Source organism: Nelumbo lutea, chromosome 2, assembly GCF_056320005.1.
Source record: "Nelumbo lutea isolate HS-2025 chromosome 2, American lotus-T2T, whole genome shotgun sequence".
NCBI classification, from domain to species: Eukaryota; Viridiplantae; Streptophyta; class Magnoliopsida; order Proteales; family Nelumbonaceae; genus Nelumbo; species Nelumbo lutea.
Window position 1 is genome coordinate 45,376,702 of NC_142685.1, and position 20,493 is coordinate 45,397,194.

Genomic DNA, 20,493 nt, shown 5'->3' on the forward strand with positions numbered 1-20,493 from the left:
GTGGAAGGACGAAACCGTGCAATGAGATCTGAAACCAAGAAAATGTCAGAGGCCCAAAGAATTATCTCTGGGTAGACACTTTGATGTTCAAGTCAGTAGAGGGAAATAGAGAATCAGGCCAAGCAGTTGGAGAACAATGTTGGTCCGAGCAGTAGAACACTATGAGGGCTAGAAGTTGGAACCATCTACCTTGAGTGGGAGGTACCTTTTTATAGCCAAAGATCCGTGTCCTTATCGAATGAGGCTTTTGGGGTCACCAGGGTGAGGTTAGCCACCGAGGTTTTCGAGATAAGTTTTGATCCCCAGCGGGGTTGTTCCCATCCGCTCTCCTATCTTGGTCATGCTTATTTGCATGACGTGAAGTCGTCGTGACTAGGGGGATAAGGTGGGGGCCACGAAGGTAGCACAGCGCTGACGTGGTTGTGGAATCGAGATAGGCCATAGAGGCGGTGCGGTGCTAACGTGGCCAGGTGATTGAGCAACCACATGACGTTTGGAGCCAGCTCGACCATGACCCAAACAAAAAGCATTTGGGACAAGTTGATGAACTCAAATTATATTAGATCCACTTTGGACAAACCTAAATCTAGCTTTAGATTATGGAAGAATTACTTGAGGAAAAGCAAATTTCTATATGTTGTATATGTTTTCAGGTTTGGAATTTCAGTTAATGGAAAAAAACTGAATTAACCAAACTTTATTATTTATATAGTATAGTACATATACTAAAATATATAATTTATTATATATGTATGTATTGATATATTAATGAAACTCGGTTTTAACCTAAAAATTCAGTGAGAGCAGTTCCTTAATGGAAAGCATAAGGTTGAAGTTGTATTTATTTAGAGTAGGAATAGAGCATAAGAAGCATCAAATGCCTTTCACAACAAATTGGTCATTGAGTCCGTGTCTAATTCTTTTTTCATACTTGCAATTAATGTTAATAGAAATTTGTATCAATGCTCATTTTCTTGATGTTATTCAAGATTTATTAAAGGTGATATCCAGATGCATCCTAAGCTTCTTTTAGTAGTGATTGAAACAAACTTTAATGGCATAACTAAAATGTTGGATGTTATAACTATTGGAGATTTAGAGCCTACGGATGATCTCTGTATTGACATTATTAATTATGGGTTGATAGTTGCAATTATAACTAATGACTGTACTGCTGGTGATGGGTCAACAACATCAGTTCTTGCATGTATGTGGAACTATCAGGCTGATTGAGTGCTACTTCTGGTGCAAACCCTATCTCAGTCAAGAGATGGATTGATAAGACAGTCCAAGGCTTGGTGGATGAGTTTGAGAAGAAAGCTGGGCCTGTTAAGGGGCCTGATGATATTAAAGGTAATGGCTATTTTTATTTCTTCAAGTTATTTTACATTTTCTAATGCTATCTGTACATTCTTATACCAAATATTTATTTTTATTTCTTTAGTTGTTGCTTCCACCTCTGCTGGCAATGATGATATCCATTGAATCTTCATCATCCTTTGAGACAAGTGTAGTAGGGGTGAGCATTATTCGATTTTTTAACGGAATAACCGAATCGGAATTTTTGAGTTTGGTTTTTTTGGTTTTTGGTTAAATTGGTTCGGTTTTTTTAGTTTTTGTTATTTCAGTTTTTGTTTTTGGTTTTTGGAATTAAAATTTCGGTTAATCGAATTAATCAAACTTTTTATTATTATATGTAATATATATTATATATTTATATATTAATATATAATATACTGAAATTTGATTTCATAATATATATTATATATTATAATATATAATAGAGTATATATTATTAAAATTCGATTTTAACTGAAATAACGAAAAACTAAACAAAAAATTTCAGTTTCGGTTATTTTGATTTTTCTAAATTTTAATTTCAGTTCAGTTTGTATTTTTACAGTTCAATTTTTAAAATTTCAATTTTTTCAGTTCGATTTTTAACCAAATAAACTGAATTCTCACCCCTAAACTGTAGAGGTCGAAGGTCCAGCTCCATTTGTCTCTGTTAATTAAATGATGTATGTGGGGTTTTCCGTTGATGTTGCTTCTTAGACTTGTCTGCACATTGACCTTGGTTACATTTCACCACAGTTTGTCTCAAAGCCTGAGAAAAATGATTATTGGATTTAATTATGCAAAGGTCTTGCTAATTGATCAAAAGATTTCAATAATAAAGGACATAAATTCCTCTGTTGGAGAAGACCACACAGCTAACTACACATTCCTAATAATAACCACAATTATCTAAGTCTTGCATTGATGTGAACAAGATTTGCATGCATGCTTGATTTGCCCACTTGTGGACAATGTAGATTTCTGCATCTTTTGCGCTATATATGAATTCAAACCCCAGTTCTGCTACTATGGCCACTCAACCCAGGGTTCTCCAAGATATGTTGTTGCTTTCCGTGATACCATTAGCAAGCCTGCATCCAGAATGAACTTCACTCTACCTCTCGATTTTAGATTGCAATGAAAGCAGTCCAAGACACAGTTACTGTCGTTGGTACTTTTCTTAAATCATTTCCAATCAATCCACTATTCTTCGAAAAAGTGAAGCATGGGATCCCCATCGCAAGCAGCTTGATCACTGCAGGACTTTCTAGGGCTGTGAGCCTGTGAAGGGTTACAATAAAAAATCTCCATCAGAAGATCCATTTCTTGCCTTGTCTGCATTGAGAAACTGGTCACTCAAAACTCTGTTGGGGGCCTATTCATGCATGTAATTGGGAAGTAAGCAGAGCCACTGCACCTTCTTCAATCAGCCAATCTGACCATTAACTGGAGCCCATCATCAGATTATAAACGTGCTCAAGGGATTCACTAATGGTGGAGGCCGAATTTGCATTTGAAATGTAAAACTGTGGCACATGCTTTATTCCAGAATTGGGTTATTTATGAAACAGAAATCAGGAGAAACCATCAAAACCACCACTAGCTTATTTCATGAAGATGGGAAACGTGCCTCTCATGATATTAGAGGAAAAGAATAAAAAAAGACATTTAGTAAGACCACAAATGAAAATTAGTTTTTAGATAAGATACCAATTTAAAGCACGGGCAATTAAAAACAACATTCTCCAATTTGTTTGGCATTGTTTACAAGAAAACGTGCATTGTTGACATGTAACAAAGCGTGTCCAGAGGATTGAGGACGTAATTAAGCATAAAACAAGTAGGAGGTAGATGTACCCATGGAAAACGACTTCTGATGAACGTCATGAGCTCGATACCTAGGCTGCATTTGGCATTCTTTATTTCAAGGACTTATCTCGTGTTAAAATGTTCCTATAAACATTGACTTTTTAACTGCAAAAAGGAGATTAATCTTTAAAATAAGGAATGCCAAATGCAGCCTTAATTATTTTCTACTCTTGTAATGTCCAAACAGATGGAGCAAGTATCAATTCATGGAAATACTTACTTTTCAGAAGAAGCAAGCAGCCAAAGATTTCGTGCAACATGTACATACTAGAGGCTCTAACACTACCTTCTCATGGCTAATTGCCTTGGAGTGAATAACAGGATTCCATTAAGGTTTCCAACCAGGAAACTAAAATCCGATGACAAGACAAAACTGAAGCCGATATAATAATCACAAAAGAATCCCAGCAGAGCCTGAGCATCAACATGGCATCAGTTCTTACAGACTGGAGTTGTTTGTAAAAGATCACTTTCAGCCGACGATCTCTGATTAAAGATTGATAATCGCAGATAAGCATGGATAGTACAGAAGATTCCCCAACTTGTCTGTGGGGTCCACCTGATGATCTAACGCAAGAACCATATTTGCTTCGGAGTTCATCTTGTCCAAGAGCTTTAACCATCCATTGATAGAGAAGATCTGCAAGAGCCCTACTGACCTGCTGGCGGAAGAAAACTGCCTCCTTGGAAACCATAACTCGGATTAATGAACCTCCATCCTGGTTTTTGATAGGATGGTTAGAAAGTTTTAAGCATCCAATGTGGCAATGTATGAAAATTTATATGGTTGTTCTAGAGGAGAAGCAACATCAATAGATTTCATTCATGCCCACCCACCCTGGCTACATAGTATGAAGGAGACAGCCCAGACCATGCAAATGGTTGGCTCATCCGAGAAATCCAATGAGCCCCAGATATCCCACATTGAAATAAATTTATTAGGAAAAGGAAAAGGGAAAAAAAAAAACAAAGAGACGCACCACAGTCATCAGAAGTCTTCTCAAAACAACTTGATGGTTTGCAGATGATAGTAACAGTAAAATAATAAAAAAAAAATTAGGATAGAGAAAACTGAACTGAGCTTAGTGGATCGAGAGAAAAAATTGAAGTTGTATTCTGATGTTTTTCTCTAATAATACGAAGCAGTACAGAAGGGGGATTTATATAGAAGATGGAATCGGTTGAAAGTGAACCGACGTACATGAACGAAGACTCATTAACTCAACTTGGGAAAGGTATCGACAAACTTTGGAACTGATTGATTTTAGAAGATACAACAACTTGCATCGGAATGAAACAAACATTGAAAAGATGCTTAACTTTACTGTTATTCGAGGGGACTGATTCACCGAACTTCTGGAAATGTGAAGCAACATTTAATACTCCTCCTTGGTGCACATTTCAGCAACTCCATTCATGTCTCATAACAATTCGAACTTTCCTTTTGGTAGAGCCTTTGTTAATATGTCAGATAACTGTTCTTCAATTTTGCAATGTTTAAGCTCTATTTTTTTGTTTCCTTCTACTTCTCTGATAAAGTGATACTTGATGTCAATATGTTTGGTTTTGCTGTGAAATATGGGATTCTTTGCCATTGCAATAGCAGATTTGCTATCACAGTAGATTTCAGTAGCACCAACTTGTGGTTCTCCCATGTCATCAAATATCCTTTTGAGCCATATAGCCTGGCTCGTTGTTATTGCTGCTGCAATATATTCTGCTTCAGTTGATGATTTGGCAACAGTTGTTTGCTTCTTTGAAGCCCAAGAAAATATCCCTGATCCAAGTGTGAAAGCATAACCAGATGTACTTTTCATGTCATCTACCGAACCTACCCAATCACTGTTGGTGTAGCCAATGAGCTTAGAGTCATGTGTGACTTTGTACCAAAAATTTCATAGTTCTTTGTTCCTTGCAAATACCTTAGTATTCTTTTAGCTGCTCCATGATGAACTTGACTTGGGTTTTGCATGAATCTTAATAGTAGACTAACTGCATACATGATGTCTGGTCTTGTAGCAGTTAAATAGAGAAGACTTTCAATCATACTTCAAAATTGTGATTCATTTGCCTTTGGTGAGCCATCTTCCCTTTTGAATGCTTTAGTGTTGTCTAATGGAGTGGAGACTGTTTTGCACCCCTCCATTTTGAATTTCTTCAAAAGAATTTCTGTATACTTCTTTTGTGAGATGAATGTCCCTTCTTCTTCTTGAGTTATTTCAATTCCAAGAAAGTAGTGCATAATGCCTAAATCAGTCATCTCAAAAGTCTTCATCATGTATTCTTTGAATTTCTTGACCATCTTCTTATTATTTCTAGTATAAATAAGATCAACAATATATAGAGAAACAATGAGAGTGTCATTTGTATCTTGAGTTTTGATGTAGAGTGTTGGCTCACTATTGCTCCTCCTGAATCCTTGCTCCAAGAAGTAATTGTCAATTCTGTTGTACCAAGCTCGTGGAGCTTGTTTTAAGCCATATAATGCATTCTTTAATCTGAGAACTTTGTCTTCTTGTCCTTGCACCACGAACCCTTGAGGTTGCTCTACATAGATTTCCTCCTTAAGATAGCCATTGAGGAATGCAGATTTCACATCAAGTTGAAAAATTTTCCATTTCTTTTGTACAACAAATGCTATCAATGCCCTGATTGTGTCAAGGCAAGCAACTGGAGCAAAAGTCTCATTGTAGTCGATACCGTATTGTTGTGAGTATCCTTTGGCAACTAGCCTTGCTTTAAGCTTCTAGATTGAGTCATCTGAGTTAAGTTTTGTCTTGTAGACCAACTTAACTCCAATAGTGTCTTTTTCTTGTGGACGATTCACAAATTCCCAAGTCTCATTTTTTTCAATCATTTTTATTTCTTCATCCATAGTTTTTCTCCAATTTTCTTCCTTAAAAGCTTCTTCAAAGCTTTCTGGTTCTATGATCATCAAATTGCATGTTTCATATATTTCTGTTAAGGATTTAGTTCGCCTTGGTGGTGAGTCCAGAGTAGACTGTGAAGCTTGTTCCGGTTCCGATTGTATTGGCAAACTGATTTGATCATGATCTTATTCAATTCTTTGACTTGGTAATAGAGGCAAGTTGATAGTCTTTCTTTCAACTTCTTTTGTTTCCCAATTGTATGCAGCATCCTCGTCAAAGCTTATGTCTCGACTGATTATGAGTTTTTCTTTCCTTAAGCCATAGACTCGATAGCCTTTTGATTGAATGCTATAGCCTAAGAAAATTCTTTTCTCAGTCTTCTCATCTAGTTTGCCTCTTTTCTCTTGTGGGACATGTGTGTAGCATATGCATCCGAAAACTCTGAGTTGTTTTGCTGATGGCTTTTGCCCACTCCAAACTTCAATTGGTGTCCTATCTTGCACAGTTTTAGTAGGACATCTGTTGAGCAAATAGACAGCGATGCTTACTGCCTCTACTCAGAAAATTTTGGAAAGACCTTTTTCCATGAGCATGGCTCTTGCAGTCTCCATAATTGTTCTGTTTTTTCTTTCGGATACTCCATTCTATTCTGGAGTGTACCCGACTGTAAGTTGATGCTCCATGCCTTCATCTTCACAGAACTAGTTAAATTCATTAGAAATATATTCTTTGCCTCTATCACTTCTTATGGTCTTGATGTTGTGACCACTTTGCTTCTCAACACAGGCTTTGAATTTTTTAAAAATATCAAAAACCTGTGATTTTTCTCGCAAGAAATAAACCCATGTCATTCTAGTATAATCATCAATGAAGAGGATGAAATACCTATTTTGATTATTTGATGGAGTACGCATTGGACCACAAACATCTGTATGATTTAACTCCAATGGCACTTTGGCTCTTCAAGCTTTGTCAGATGGGAAGGGGTGTCGATGTTGTTTTCCGAGCATACACCCTTCACAGACATTGTTGAACTCCTTGATAACTGGTAGGTCACGCATCATGTTTTTCTGCTAAAGAATCCTTAATCCATGGAGATTAAAGTGTCCGAATCTTCTATGCCATAGCCACGATTCGTCCACTTGTGCTTGCATTGCTATATAACTAGCATCTTTCCATTGAATTGGGAAACATATGTTTTCTGTCATTTTTGTTTATGCAATTTCAAGGGACTTGTCTTGATTGTCATAGATTGTGCAAGAGTTTCCCTCAAAATGTAGAAAGTAACATCTTTCTATCATTTGGCCCACACTAAGTAGATTTTGATCAATATTGGGGACGAAAAGTACATCATTTATGTATTTTTTGCCTTGTTTGGTGTCAACAACAATAGTGCTTTTGCCGATTGCTTCCATAAAGTCGCCATTACCAATTTTGACTTTTTGTCTTGATTTTATCAAGACTATGGAAGATACTTTCATTTTTAGTCATGTGGTTACTACACTTACTGTCAAGATACCAAGTATCCTTTTTCTCTTCTATTGCAGAATGACAAGCATAAAAGAGATTATTTTCTTCATTTTTCTTTTCTGAAGAATTAGCTTGATGGATTTTCTTGAATCTACAAACTTTTTCCATATGGTCAAATTTTTCCACAGTTTTGGCACTGTGGTTTTCCTTTGAACCAGCAATTTTTCTCCAAGTGGTTTCTCTTCTTGCAAATACCACTTGAAGAGTACTTGTCATTATTTTCTTTTGGTTTTCCTTGTGACTTCCTTCCATCAACTTTTGGTTTATGAGACCGCAGATTAACTTTAGACTGAAAGGCAGCTTCAACCAAATTTTCATTTTGCCTATCACGCCTATTTTCATGTCTCGAGAGAGCCCATCAATTCAGTTGGTGATAGTGTTTCTAGATCCTTTGTTTCTTCTATCATCGAAATTATTGGATCATATCTCTCCGTACAAGATATTAGAATTTTTTTGACTATTTTCTTGTCAGAAATAGTCTCCCCATAGGCTCTCATTTGATTTACTATTTCTTTTATTCTAGAATAGTAATCTTTTGCAATCTCATTATCCTTCATCTTAAGATTTTCAAAATCCCTTCTAAACTTCTGCAATTTAACAGTGCGTACCTTGATAGATCCTTGAAATTCCTCCTGCAGTGTATCCCATGCTTCTTTTGCAGTTGGTGCGCCCACGATTCGAGGAAATATCTCCTCAGCCATTGCTTGCTGTAAGCAGAATAGTGCTTGACAATCCTTTTGTTGATTCTCTTCATAGATCTTCTTTTGATTTGCTGAAAGAGTAGAGGCGTCTTTAGCAATGCAGAATCCTTCCTCAATGATTCTCCATAAACTTTGCGACCGAAAATAGGTTTTCATTTTGATGGACAAGAAGTCATAGTTTTCTCCATTGATGATTGGAAGAGAAAGGGTGGAACGATTGGCTTTTGCACACATATTGTTTAGAAAAACTCACGCCCAAGATATTGATCGAACGGGCTCTGATACCACTGATGGTTTGCGGGTGATAGTAACGGTAAAATAAAAAAAGAAAAATTATGATAGAGAACTGAACTGAGCTTAGTGGATCGAGAGAAAAGATTGAAGTTGTATTCTGATGTTTTTCACTGATAATACGAAGCAGTACAGAAGGGGGATTTATATAGAAGATGGAGTCGGTTGAAAGTGAACCGACGTACATGAACGGAGACTCATTAACTCACCTTGAGAGATGTATCGACAGACTTTGGAACTGATTAATTTTGGAAGATACAACGACTTGCATCAGAATGAAACAAACATTGAAAAGAGGCTTAACCTGTTATTCGAGGGGACTGATTCACCGAACTTCTGGAAATGTGAAGCAACATTTAATACAACTCCATCTTTAGAAGATTTCATTCATGCCCACCCACCCTCGCTACATAGTATAAAGGAGACAGCCCAGACCATGCAAATGGTTGGCTCATCCGAGAAATCCAATGAGCCCCAAATATCCCAAATTGAAATAAATTTATTAGGAAAAGGAAAAGGAAAAAAAAAAAACAAAAAAAACAAAGAGACGCACCACAGTCATCAGAAGTCTTCTCAAAACAACTCCATCTTTAGAAGGTAAAAGCTTCAGAACTACGTTTACAACATCAAACACACCACAGTCATCAGAAGTCTTAACCCTATGCAGGCATCTCCTGGACCCATGCAGCAAAGAGAAGTTTAGAGAAGAAAAATGCAAAAACTTACCTAGTGGAAGAACACGATCAAAAGTATCACATTCAATAGTTAATAATACAAACAAATCGGCCACTAATTTGTCAGGACATTTTGATAGCAAATTATGCCTAATATATAGTTCCCTCTTGTTTTATTGAAGGAAACACGGGAGCTCTTTATCTAACCAAAGTCTTATTTGTCCACCAATACAGTGATGTTTCAATAGATGGAGAGCATCATTATTGGAACCTTTGAGAGGAAGACATGAAATTACCTCCATACAATAATTTTATTAAGCAATATAAAGGCACAATTCACTAGAAATATAGCATTAGCAATAATCAAGAAAAAAAATCATGAGACCAAACAGGAACTTTAAGCAACTAAAATGCATGTTCTTCTTTATGCAATGGTAATGGCTACAGAAAGAGAACCACAAAAATATTGAGACATACCATTTTCTGGAAAGGAAGTAGGACAGTGGTGTAATATGCAAAATTGATTAATGTTTATCTCCTTGATCAAATTATACTCAGTAAATACATCAGTTCTTCAGTTTCAAATTCAAATGAACTGACTATAAATAAATTAGCCCTATTAAGTTGTTTTTTGTCTAACACAGCAATCTTTTTGAAAATAGGTTGTCCTTGTTAGTTGTTACAAGACATACAAATGGACATTGCAGAAACACCACCAAACCAAAAAAGGTAGGTGAGCAAAAGTATTGCAAGAAAAAATCTCAAGTAGAAGGATTTCTTTTTCTTCTTTCCTCTTCTTTTTTTTTTTTTTTTTTGATACATACTCCACTAGAAGGAAACACCAACAAATACAGCCACATAAACTTCAGGATAAATATAGAAATATGGGTAGCATCCCTACTGAAAAATGATAATCAGTAGATAGCTTATCTAGTCGAACCCACTCTTAAGAAAAGTGCCAGTTTTTTCCATTGGAATTCCTTCCTTCTGTTGAAAACTACCTGGAGACAGCGAAGTTAAAGAAATCTATTGATTTAAGAACAACCGTAACTGGCCCAGTATTTTACAAATATAGTAAATCTATCATCATTAGTGAATAATAAACATGTAAATATAATGCAAATTCAGGGTTCAAGTCTCATCTAATTGGCTGAGACTAAAGCCACATGACATAGATACCTTATTCATCATTCAGAAAATTATTTCAACCAGCACAAAAGAACATGATAAATCAGACACTTAAAGTTGTCCCAAAAAAAAATTGTATTGAAATAGATCTCCTGGGTGAGAGCCATAACATGCTCAGTCCTCTCTCTACAGAGTCCAGATCTCCTGCCCATGATAACTCTGCCCACATTTATCGCAGTCACACATGGAGAACATCTTATCCTCTGCATAGTAATATGCAGGGGGAGATGTTCCCAATTCATGGGGGGTAGTGTACTGTGGGTAGGCGTGGGCAGGAGGTCTGGAGTCCTCTCTACATGTCTACCACCTGAACTGATGTTCAGTCCACAGATGGCAATTACCATTTAAAATATCAAGACCGCACAATCACCCTTATCAATGTTACTAAAAGTAAGGACTATATCTCTGAAAATGTGCGAGAGAAAACATCATCCAATAATTATTAGCAAAACATTAATTAATATATGATCTGCACTCGGTCCATACCGAATGTAATATTTTCCTCATTTCAGCTGAATTATCAGTGAGAAGCTTGTGGACAACATAGGGGCATGCAGCTTCAAATGTCTTGAAATCTTTGTCTGCAGTTAGGGCCAATCCTGAAGAGAGAGCATTAACTGAAGGGTTTAGTGATTGGAAAGCCAAATACAAGAACAAGAGTGGCATCGAATTAAACCAAGTAAAAAAAGTATATCAGAGAAAATTATGCAAACGTATTGAACAAAAAGTGTACTGATGAAACTAATTATCCAACCTACCTACCAGGACATTGTATGTTTGCCCTATGGATTCGATATCTTATTTCCTTACCATCTTATAGACCTTTTATTTGTTTAGTATCGTACCGAACCTTCTTTATAATCTACACAGTCAAAAGTTCACACTACAACAGACTGCAAAACATATATGTTCTATTTTTACAAGACTAAAATAGATGAATTCCTAAAAAAAGAATTCTTGCAAACTAAACAAGCTATGAAACAAACAGGAGAATTCCAGAAAAATATGATATTCAGCACCATACCTTCAAAGGATGCTAAAGAGCGCAGAACAAGTCTATAATATGGTGGCATACGAATGATATTTGAGTGCTATTGACCAGATTTTACTGAGAACCTTCAAAAATAATTTTAAGCAAATTAGGTTAAGGAACGAGAGGAAGCACATACATAAGACTAGAACAAATAAACAGAAGTTGAGGAATGGTGCATGAAAAATAAATCAAAAGAAAACGAAGTATGAAGTACAAATCCTACAGTCAGTAAGACTGTTCTTTGTATTTAAATTATAAATATATGAAATATGGTATACTTCAAGTGGTCTTCAGAATACATAAATTCCTACCTTCTACTATATATGTGGTTAACAAACACACATGCATGAGGACTGGAAGCGAACATTCAATTGGTACAAGATCTTCTAGGTCAAAACTTCATCCAGCTGGATGATAACAACCTCCGACATAATTATCTTGAAATGTTTCCAATTTCTTTTGCACCACCCAAAGAAACACAACTAACATCAAGAGCATTTGATCAGAGACCCCAGCTCTCCAGAATTGGTGCCAGATGTACATACAGGTAAAAAACAGTAAAAGAGGAAGTACGATAATGACTTCCAATACACTTCTGCTTTGATCACAAATATTATCACTTAGTGGAAAAGGAACACAGTTTTCTTAATGTAACATTCAGTGGATATGAACTCCTAATAAAAATGTTAAGCAGTTTGGACCTCCCAGAAAAAAAAAAAAAAAAAAGAAACACAAAAACTAGGGCATTGAAGCATTGGTAAAAGACAGAAAATGCGTGCTAAAAGTGTTGTGAAGATACAATAGTCACTCTGCTGAATTTGACATCAGGAATTCCATCTTTAAATTCTACTTCTCCCAAGGCATCTTGTAGATCCTGAATCATAATTTTATCTTAGAGTTTTAGCTGACAACCTCATGAAAAGAAAATTCCACAAATGGAAATTAGTAAGAAGATACTACATTCTAAACCTCTACACATCATAGTTTCCTTTTAACCAGCTATTGAATATCTACATCAGGCTAGAAAGGAATTATTAACGAAGTAGTAGAAGAGAAACTAAATGCCGTAGAAAAAGTACCATGGCAACACGTCGTAGATTAGTCCCTGACCTTGTGACATCCATCTTTGTCAGATCATTGACAAGTTCAGACCAGTCCCCATTTACAATGTGTACAATAGATGCAAGCATGGCAAACTGATGTTTCTTTTTCACCCGACAAAGGAAACCAAAATCCAAAAACCTATCAGAGAAATAACACCAAAAAAATAACACTAAGTAAAAAGTAAAACTCCTGGTTTTGTACAAGAACTGTTACCTAGCGCTATCAAAATCAAAAACAACTCAAAAAAAAAAAAAAAAAAAAAACGTAAAGTTTTATCTTTCTGATAGAAAGACAGGTGGCGAGCATACGCAATTTTCCCTGTAGCCATGTAGCCCAAGTTCCCAGGATGTGGATCAGCATGCAATAAGCCTGTTTCAAGAAGTTGAACAAGTGTCGCTTCCACTGCTTTGTCAACCTTGAATCATGAAAATGGTGTAGTTTGCTGGTTAAATTTTGCAATTATAAAAAGAATCTAAGAATGTTTGAGGTTTGGGCAGGCCAGATCAAACCACTGGACACTTACAAGACTAGAGTCAATCAATTTGAAATACTCTTCATAGCCAAAATATCCCAATTTCAACCAAAACAAATTGCTTTCGTTATAAATTAACAACACATTTTTAAACATGCAACTTTTCCCTTATATAACCAGAGCATTAGAGAAGAAATTGTAAATGTCCCTATCTAGTTTAGGTCCCTTTCTTTCTTGTTGTTTACGGTTGCAATATTCTAGGAAAGAAAAGAGCCTAAAAAATAAGAACGAACAGAATTTTTCTATGGAATGTCCCAACAAAGAAAAGAATTTTCCCTTTGAACATTGAAGGAAAAGGTAGGGAAGCCTATACATTTCCCTTCCTTTCCTTACCTTTTCCTTCAAACCAAAAACAGCCTTAGTAAAACAAGGTCAGGTTTGCTCTTTTTGTAAAGGGCCTTTCTATTCGACCTTTCTTTTTTTTTTTCTTTTTTTTTTCTTTTTTTTTCTTTTCTTTATCATGCAAGAAAGGGAAAAAATAAAACTACCTGGTGTTCTTGACTCTGCATCTAGCCTACCACAGTACCACCCACCCTATCTACTTAAAATGTGTTCATTAATTAGTTTTTTTTTTTTTTGGTTTTCTATGTCAATTAATAACATTTGTGGGTTTAGATTTGTGAATTTGTAAATTAATTGGGATTGTCGAGAAGTAGATTAATTTGGATTATTCCAACACTTAACTAGGTTCTGTTTACATTGATAAGAGAGAGAGAGAGGCAATATGAGTCTCCTTAATTTAATTAATGATGTTAATTCCTGATGTTTCAACAAGTAACACTTCTTGGTAATTAAATATAATTTTTGACTATTTATAGTTTAAATTATAATTATTATTAATTATGTTTTAGAAATAATTATTGGCGGATTTGGCCCTCCAGTAAAATTGTGACACCTGGCACCTCATGCAAACCAAGTGCAGCCTCTTGACAATTGGGCAGCTCGGGCAGCTCGGCATAGTTCGGAGAGCTCGGTATAGCTAGAGGCAGCTCGACATAGGAAGCTCGACATAGGCAGCTAGCCACTCCGCAGGCAGCCTGGCATCTTACAAAGAGCTCGCCACTTAGGGGCAGCTCAGCACTTATAGGTAGTTCGGCATAGGTAGCTCGCCAATTAGAGGCAGCTCGGCATATCGCAGGAAGATCTCCTACCTGACAACTGTACCTAACAGATCCGAAGACCTGCGCCCATGTCTCTCAACAGGCGGCGCCGTGCCTGCTAGCCCTGAGAGCTGTCCCTTGACTGGCAGAGTCGTACTCTGCAGCAGCTGCCTGCACTTGCCACCTCAGCTATGGCAGTAACAGTTGTGACAGAGAGACAGAGGTGGTTATGCCTGACTTGATAGAGGCTGTTACGCCTGATTTGACAGGACACCACTATATAAGGACTCCAACCCCCAAAGAGGAGGAGGGGGAGAGAATGAAAAAATGGGGGTAATCCCTGCTCTCTAGCTCTCTCATTTCTCTCCAAGCTCCCTACAATCAGAATGCTAACTTAGGCATCGAAAAGTCCCCGCCTGGAAAATACCCCCGGGTCCTTTGGTTCAGTTTTCGCAGGTTCCTCAGCTTCCGTCGCCTACAAAGAGGAGGAAAAGATAGAGTTCTCGCAGGTCCTTTAGCTCCTGCTACCTACAAAGGAGAGGAGATCACCTCATGCAGGGCAGTCGGGTTGCGCTACACTGGGGAGCTCCACCATCCCCTGAGTTACAGGCCGCCTAGGAGCAGGTCAAACGACGAGTCCACCAAGGTAGCTCACCACCAGGGAGCTCGTCACCAGGTAGCTCACTGCTAGGGATCTCGTCACCAAGTAGCTCACCCCCAGGGAGCTCGTCACCAAGTAGCTCACCGCCAAGGAGCTCGTCACCAAGTAGCTCACCACTAGGGAGCTTGTCACCAAGTAGCTCACCACCAGGGAGCTTGTCACCAAGTAGCTCACCACCAAGGAGCTCATCACCAGGTATCTCACTGCCAGGGAGCTCGTCACCAAGTAGCTCACCCCCAGGGAGCTCGTTACCAAGTAGCTCACCCCCAGGGAGCTCGTCACCAAGTAGCTCATCCCCAGGGAGCTCGTCACCATGTAGCTCACCGCCAGGGAGCTCGTCACCAAGTAGCTCACCACCAGGGAGCTCGTCACCAGGTAGCTCACTGCTAGGGAGCTCGTCACCAAGTAGCTCACCCCCAGGGAGCTTGTCACCAAGTAGCTCACCACCAGGGAGCTCGTCACCAAGTAGCTCACTTCCAGGGAGCTCATCACCAAGTAGCTCACTACTAGGGAGCTCGTCACCAAGTAGCTCACCGCTAGGGAGCTCGTCACCAGGTAGCTCACCACCAGGGAGCTCGTCACCAAGTAGCTCACCTCCATGGAGCTCGTCACCAAGTAGCTCACTACTAGGGAGCTCCACCATCCTCTCCTGGGAGCAGGTTAAATGGCGAGGCACTTAGCCAAAAAAAATTGATACATCTGATAAAATTGGTACGTGACCAGAAATGTTACATCAATTACTATCAATAATTAAAATATATTATTATTTTATTTGTTGCAATAAAATATAATTAATTTAATTTTTTTAAATATTTTTAGTATTTTAGTTAAGCTTTAGATTTTTTAGAATTTTCAAAATTTTAATTAATTTTTGGTGTTTTTTCATTATTATTAATTAATTATTGCATATGAGTATTTTTCAATAATTTTCAGTATTTTCATCATTTAAATTACTAAATAAATACCATAGTTAGTAAAAATATAGCTAATTTTCATCATTTTTCAATAATTTATGGCTTGGGTATTTTTTTAATAATTTTTAATTATTTTCAATAAATACCCTTATTAATATACAATGTCATTATTTTTCAATAATTTTTAATTAATTTTAGTATTTTACTTATGTTTAGGTTTTCAGTTTTTTTAATTAATTGTTGGTATTTTAAACTACCAATTAATATTTTTATTAGCATTTATTAAACTATCAATTAATATTTTTATATTTAAATTCTTATTTTTATTATGTTTATTAAGTTGGATTTTTAAGTGAAATTGAAACACAATTTTAATATTTACTAAGTTTTATTAATATTTATTTTTAGTGAAATTTTAGTGGGTTTTTAAATTAATAATTTTTGATTGTTTAACCTCAACCTATTTATATTATTTGTTTATATCATGGTTTTCAAAACCAGACCGGACTAGAAAAAGCTAGGAACCAGTTAGGTGACCGGTTTCATTTTACCCTAGAACCCTTATTTCACCAAAAACTGTTGATTTGGACACCAAACCACTGACTCGAGCGGTCAAACCATTTGAACCGTCCAATGGTTTTGGCCTTTTTTTTTGTTAGAAGAAATCGAGACAATATATCTGGAACCAGAGTGAACTCATTGGTTCCGATTCCTAGAACCATAACCAACCTCGTTGGGTCGAACTTGACCCATTGAATGTCCTATTTCTATGTAATATAAAATAACATATATATTATCTATAATATACCTATAGTTAAATATATGTGGCTCAAGTTAAGCCAAAGGCGGGTTTAAAGTATTAGGCCTATGCCCAACCCTAAAATTTGGGGCTCTAATGAGGGCTCGAGCGGGCTCGAGCCTCGGCTAGGGCTTAAACCATGAGCGAAATCTAGGTCCAAGAGCGAAATTTTCCAACTCGCTAAAATGATCACCCTTGTTTTATGGAAAAAATGTCAAGGTAAGGTGCCTTCAATACTTTAAAACACATAGGTAGCAAAAAAGACACCCAAGACCAATTCATTGGTTCTTGGGTTAGATCAGTTTGGTGGATGGTTTTGACTTCTTTTTTTTTTTTTTTTTTTTTTTTTTTGAGTAAATAGGGTTAGGTGTATGGTCAAATTGGTTAAGGGTTGGGTCATGGTTTAACAATGATCTGACTAGCTAGTCTCATCAAACTTTCTAAACATTGGTTACTGTTATATGTTTTATTATATATAGAATAAATAATGTTGTTTTGAAATATATATATATATATATATATATATATATATATATATATATATATATATATATATTATTTTAGTTGTTCATCTTTCATAAATAAAAAAGTTAAAAATTACACTTTAAGGCAAAAAAATTGGTAAAGTCGTTGAAATAATTTATTAAATAAATTATTAGTTATTATTTAATTAATAATTATTTATCTATATTTTATAAATATTACTTTAATAATAATTTATTTATGAACTTAAATAATTTAGTTTAATTGTCAATATTATTTTCATTCATAGGTAATTAATTAATTTACTATTAGTGGCTTTCATATTTAGTTTATTATTTTCTATTAATTATTAACTTACTTAAATAATTAAATTAATTTTTGATGATTAGTTTTAATTAATAAAATAATAAATACTACTTTTATTTATATTTTAGAAATTATTTTCCTTTTATTAATGTACTTATGAAATTATTAATAATTTATTTTCTAGTTTAATTATTATTAAATAGAAATCAATAATTATTATTGTTATGGAATAGTAATGAGCTAATAATTTGTTAATTATTAATTATTAATTATATTAATTTACTTTAATAAATTCTTAATTATTAATTTACAATAAAAAAGTAATTAATAAGTAATAAATATTTTAAATGATTATTATTTATGATCTAAGAATAAAATGATTGTAGCTAAAGATGATTACAGTAATTATAGCCACCGAATTTCAGTTATCCATGGCTATAATGTAAATAGCTCTTTAGCCATGGATTGAGTAACTTTTTAACCACGGACAAATTGTCCGTAGCTAAATATCAACTTCTGCTTTGGTAATTTATAGCCACGGATAAATTATAACCGTGGCTATAAATATCTTTTAGCTACGGACAGAATAACTTTTAACCACGGATGAATTGTTAGTAGCTAAAGTTCAACTTCTGCTTTTGTAACTTATAGCCACGGATACATTATAACCGTGGCTATAAATACCTTTTAGGTACGGATAGAATAACTTTTAACCGCAGACAAATAGTCCTTAGCTAAAGCTCAACTTTTGCTTTTGTAACATATATACATTATAACTATGATTATAAATATCTTTTAGCTACGGATAAAATAGCTTTTAACCACGGACAAATTGTTTGTAGCTTAAACTCGACATTTTGCCACGGACAGAATAATCGTCTATTCAAGCATCTCTGTTGCAAATGGTTTAGGGAACCGTTTGGGGCGGGAGTTTAACTTCAAATATATGAAACTGCTTAAATTAATTCAACTACTTTGAAGAAGCTCGTTAACTTGAGCTGTTTGGGAATTACAGCTAACTTCTTTGAGAGCTTCCTCTATAGCATATGTTAGACGCACAAATAACTGTATCAACAATAAATTTCGTTTTTCAATTTTTCTTTATTAATTTACCAAACATTTCTTTTATGCTTTCTAAGTAGGCCTTACCTCTCAAAGCCAATTAATTAACCGAGGAGCCCAGCCTGATCTTAATAAGTCAATCTTAACACTAAACTTTCTGAAGAAATGAGAACGTGCTTATCGAAAAGAAGTGAATAAATTGGGCCAACTTGAACCCAACCCACATATTGGCTCAATCCAGCCCAAAGTTATTAGCATTGGTAAGAGCTAGGGTTGGTGGGTTGTTCAACAACTCAGGTTGGGTAAGGGTTGAATTAACTTCAACTTGGTTTAATTTGGTTCAACCTGCATTGTCTAATACTCAACCTGATTGGGTTTCAGATTATCAGCTCGTTGAGTAAGGGTGCTCGCAGTTCGGTTTTGCATATTTTTGAAACCAAACCAGGGTTCTCAGTTTATGAAAAACTGATAATCAAAACTGAATTGAAGTCGATTGGTTAACCGATTATTTGGTTTGATTCATCGGTTTATTCGGTTTTTTATATTTACAATATATTATAAAAAATATATAAATATAATAAAAAACTAGAAATATATATAAAATATTATATTTTAAATAATAAATAATACTTGCAATCACGAGTCGCAACTTGCGATTTTTGCAATTTTACAAATACCATAACTTGTGATTTGTGATTTCGCCCAATGTGTGACTTGCAATTTTAAAAAAATTTGTAATATGCAATTTGTGATTTCGCAAAGACCATAGCCTGTGATTTGTGCTTTCACAAAATCTGTTATCGACAATCTACAATTTCACAAACTCCATTGCCTATGATCTATGATTTCGCAAACTCTAAAACACAAGGTAGCAAATCTTTAGGTTCCTACTTAAAATCTCAAGTTAAATTCAATAATTTTTTAATATGGGACAAGGCTTAAAAGAAGAGAAAATAAATTAAAACAAAGAGTTTTATTAGCAACTTTAAAACCAATTTTCAAAGTACAAGTATGGATATGTCCTTTATTATGTAATTAATCAGTCAAATACCTGATGGATTTAATCTCTAATAAGATTAAAGTCCAACAAAAGATAAAATCTTCAGCCTCATATATGATGTAAGTGCAAACTACATTAACCAAATAAAAAAATGAGAGTATCATCCTACCAATAAGATTCTACCTACCGCAATATCAAAAAATTTCTACACTTTGCTGGAAGGCCTCAAAATAAGAAAATTCACTAAAAAAATGGGGCCTTTATGACGTATAATTCATGACGTTGATACAAAAATTTGCAAAAATTAGTTGACTTTGTAAAAAAAAAAAAACTTTTGGCAACGATAGAAAACAACTGTTGCTAGCATTCTCTTTTTTGTAACAATGTGTTTTTTTTTTTTTTTTTTTTGCCTTTAGCGATGTTTACCCTCGTTAAAACTTTTTTCCCGCCACTCGTGCCAAATGCTTTGCAGCTACAAATGTCATGCAAACATCAATATAAGCACCACAAAAGAATCCTTTCTCACCACAAGAAATTGGTGGGAAAGGGCCTTCTTTGATGTTAATCTAAATGTTGTAAAAATGTTAAAAAATTGTCAATGTAGAAGAGTAATTATTTATTAATTAGAAATTATAAATATTTTATTAATTAAATTCTTGGCTGATTAATGTTAATAATAGTTATTTAATTATTGATTAATTGAATATTAGATATCATTTTAATTAAATTTGATTAACAATGAATTAATTAGTAAGTAATGTTTTGTATTACTTTATATTTTATTATTGTTTATTAATTAGTAATACCTTTTTATTAGTAAAATCTACATGATAATCCGATGTTCAAGTTTTGCAACTATCAAGAGATGTTAATACAGTTAGTAGTAAATAAGCTATAGAAAAATTGAAGCAAGATAAAGAAAGATAAAGCGAATAAAGCACACACACACACACACATAAGACAAACAAGATTTATAAAGATTCAATATTAGTTGCTACCTACATCCTTTATCTCATTCCACCCTTGAGGATTTTCACT

At 35.2% G+C, this 20,493-nt stretch overlaps 1 protein-coding gene and 1 pseudogene across 1 annotated transcript; one reads left to right on the forward strand and one right to left on the reverse strand.

Annotated features, from left to right (window-relative positions):
• Positions 1-1,068: 1,068 nt before the first annotated feature.
• On the forward strand, positions 1,069-2,941 carry LOC148870310 (GDSL esterase/lipase At4g10955-like; annotated as a pseudogene).
• On the reverse strand, positions 2,095-13,639 carry LOC148870311 (uncharacterized). The gene is made up of 8 exons (XM_088969962.1): positions 13,619-13,639; positions 12,907-13,013; positions 12,574-12,736; positions 12,294-12,368; positions 11,486-11,552; positions 10,948-10,963; positions 9,153-9,273; positions 2,095-3,926 (listed from the first exon to the last, which is right to left on the reverse strand). The coding sequence occupies exons 1-8, from the start codon at positions 13,637-13,639 to the stop codon at positions 3,504-3,506; spliced, it is 993 nt and encodes a 330-aa protein (XP_088826088.1). The 3' UTR covers positions 2,095-3,503.
• Between the last annotated feature and the right edge of the window lie 6,854 nt (positions 13,640-20,493).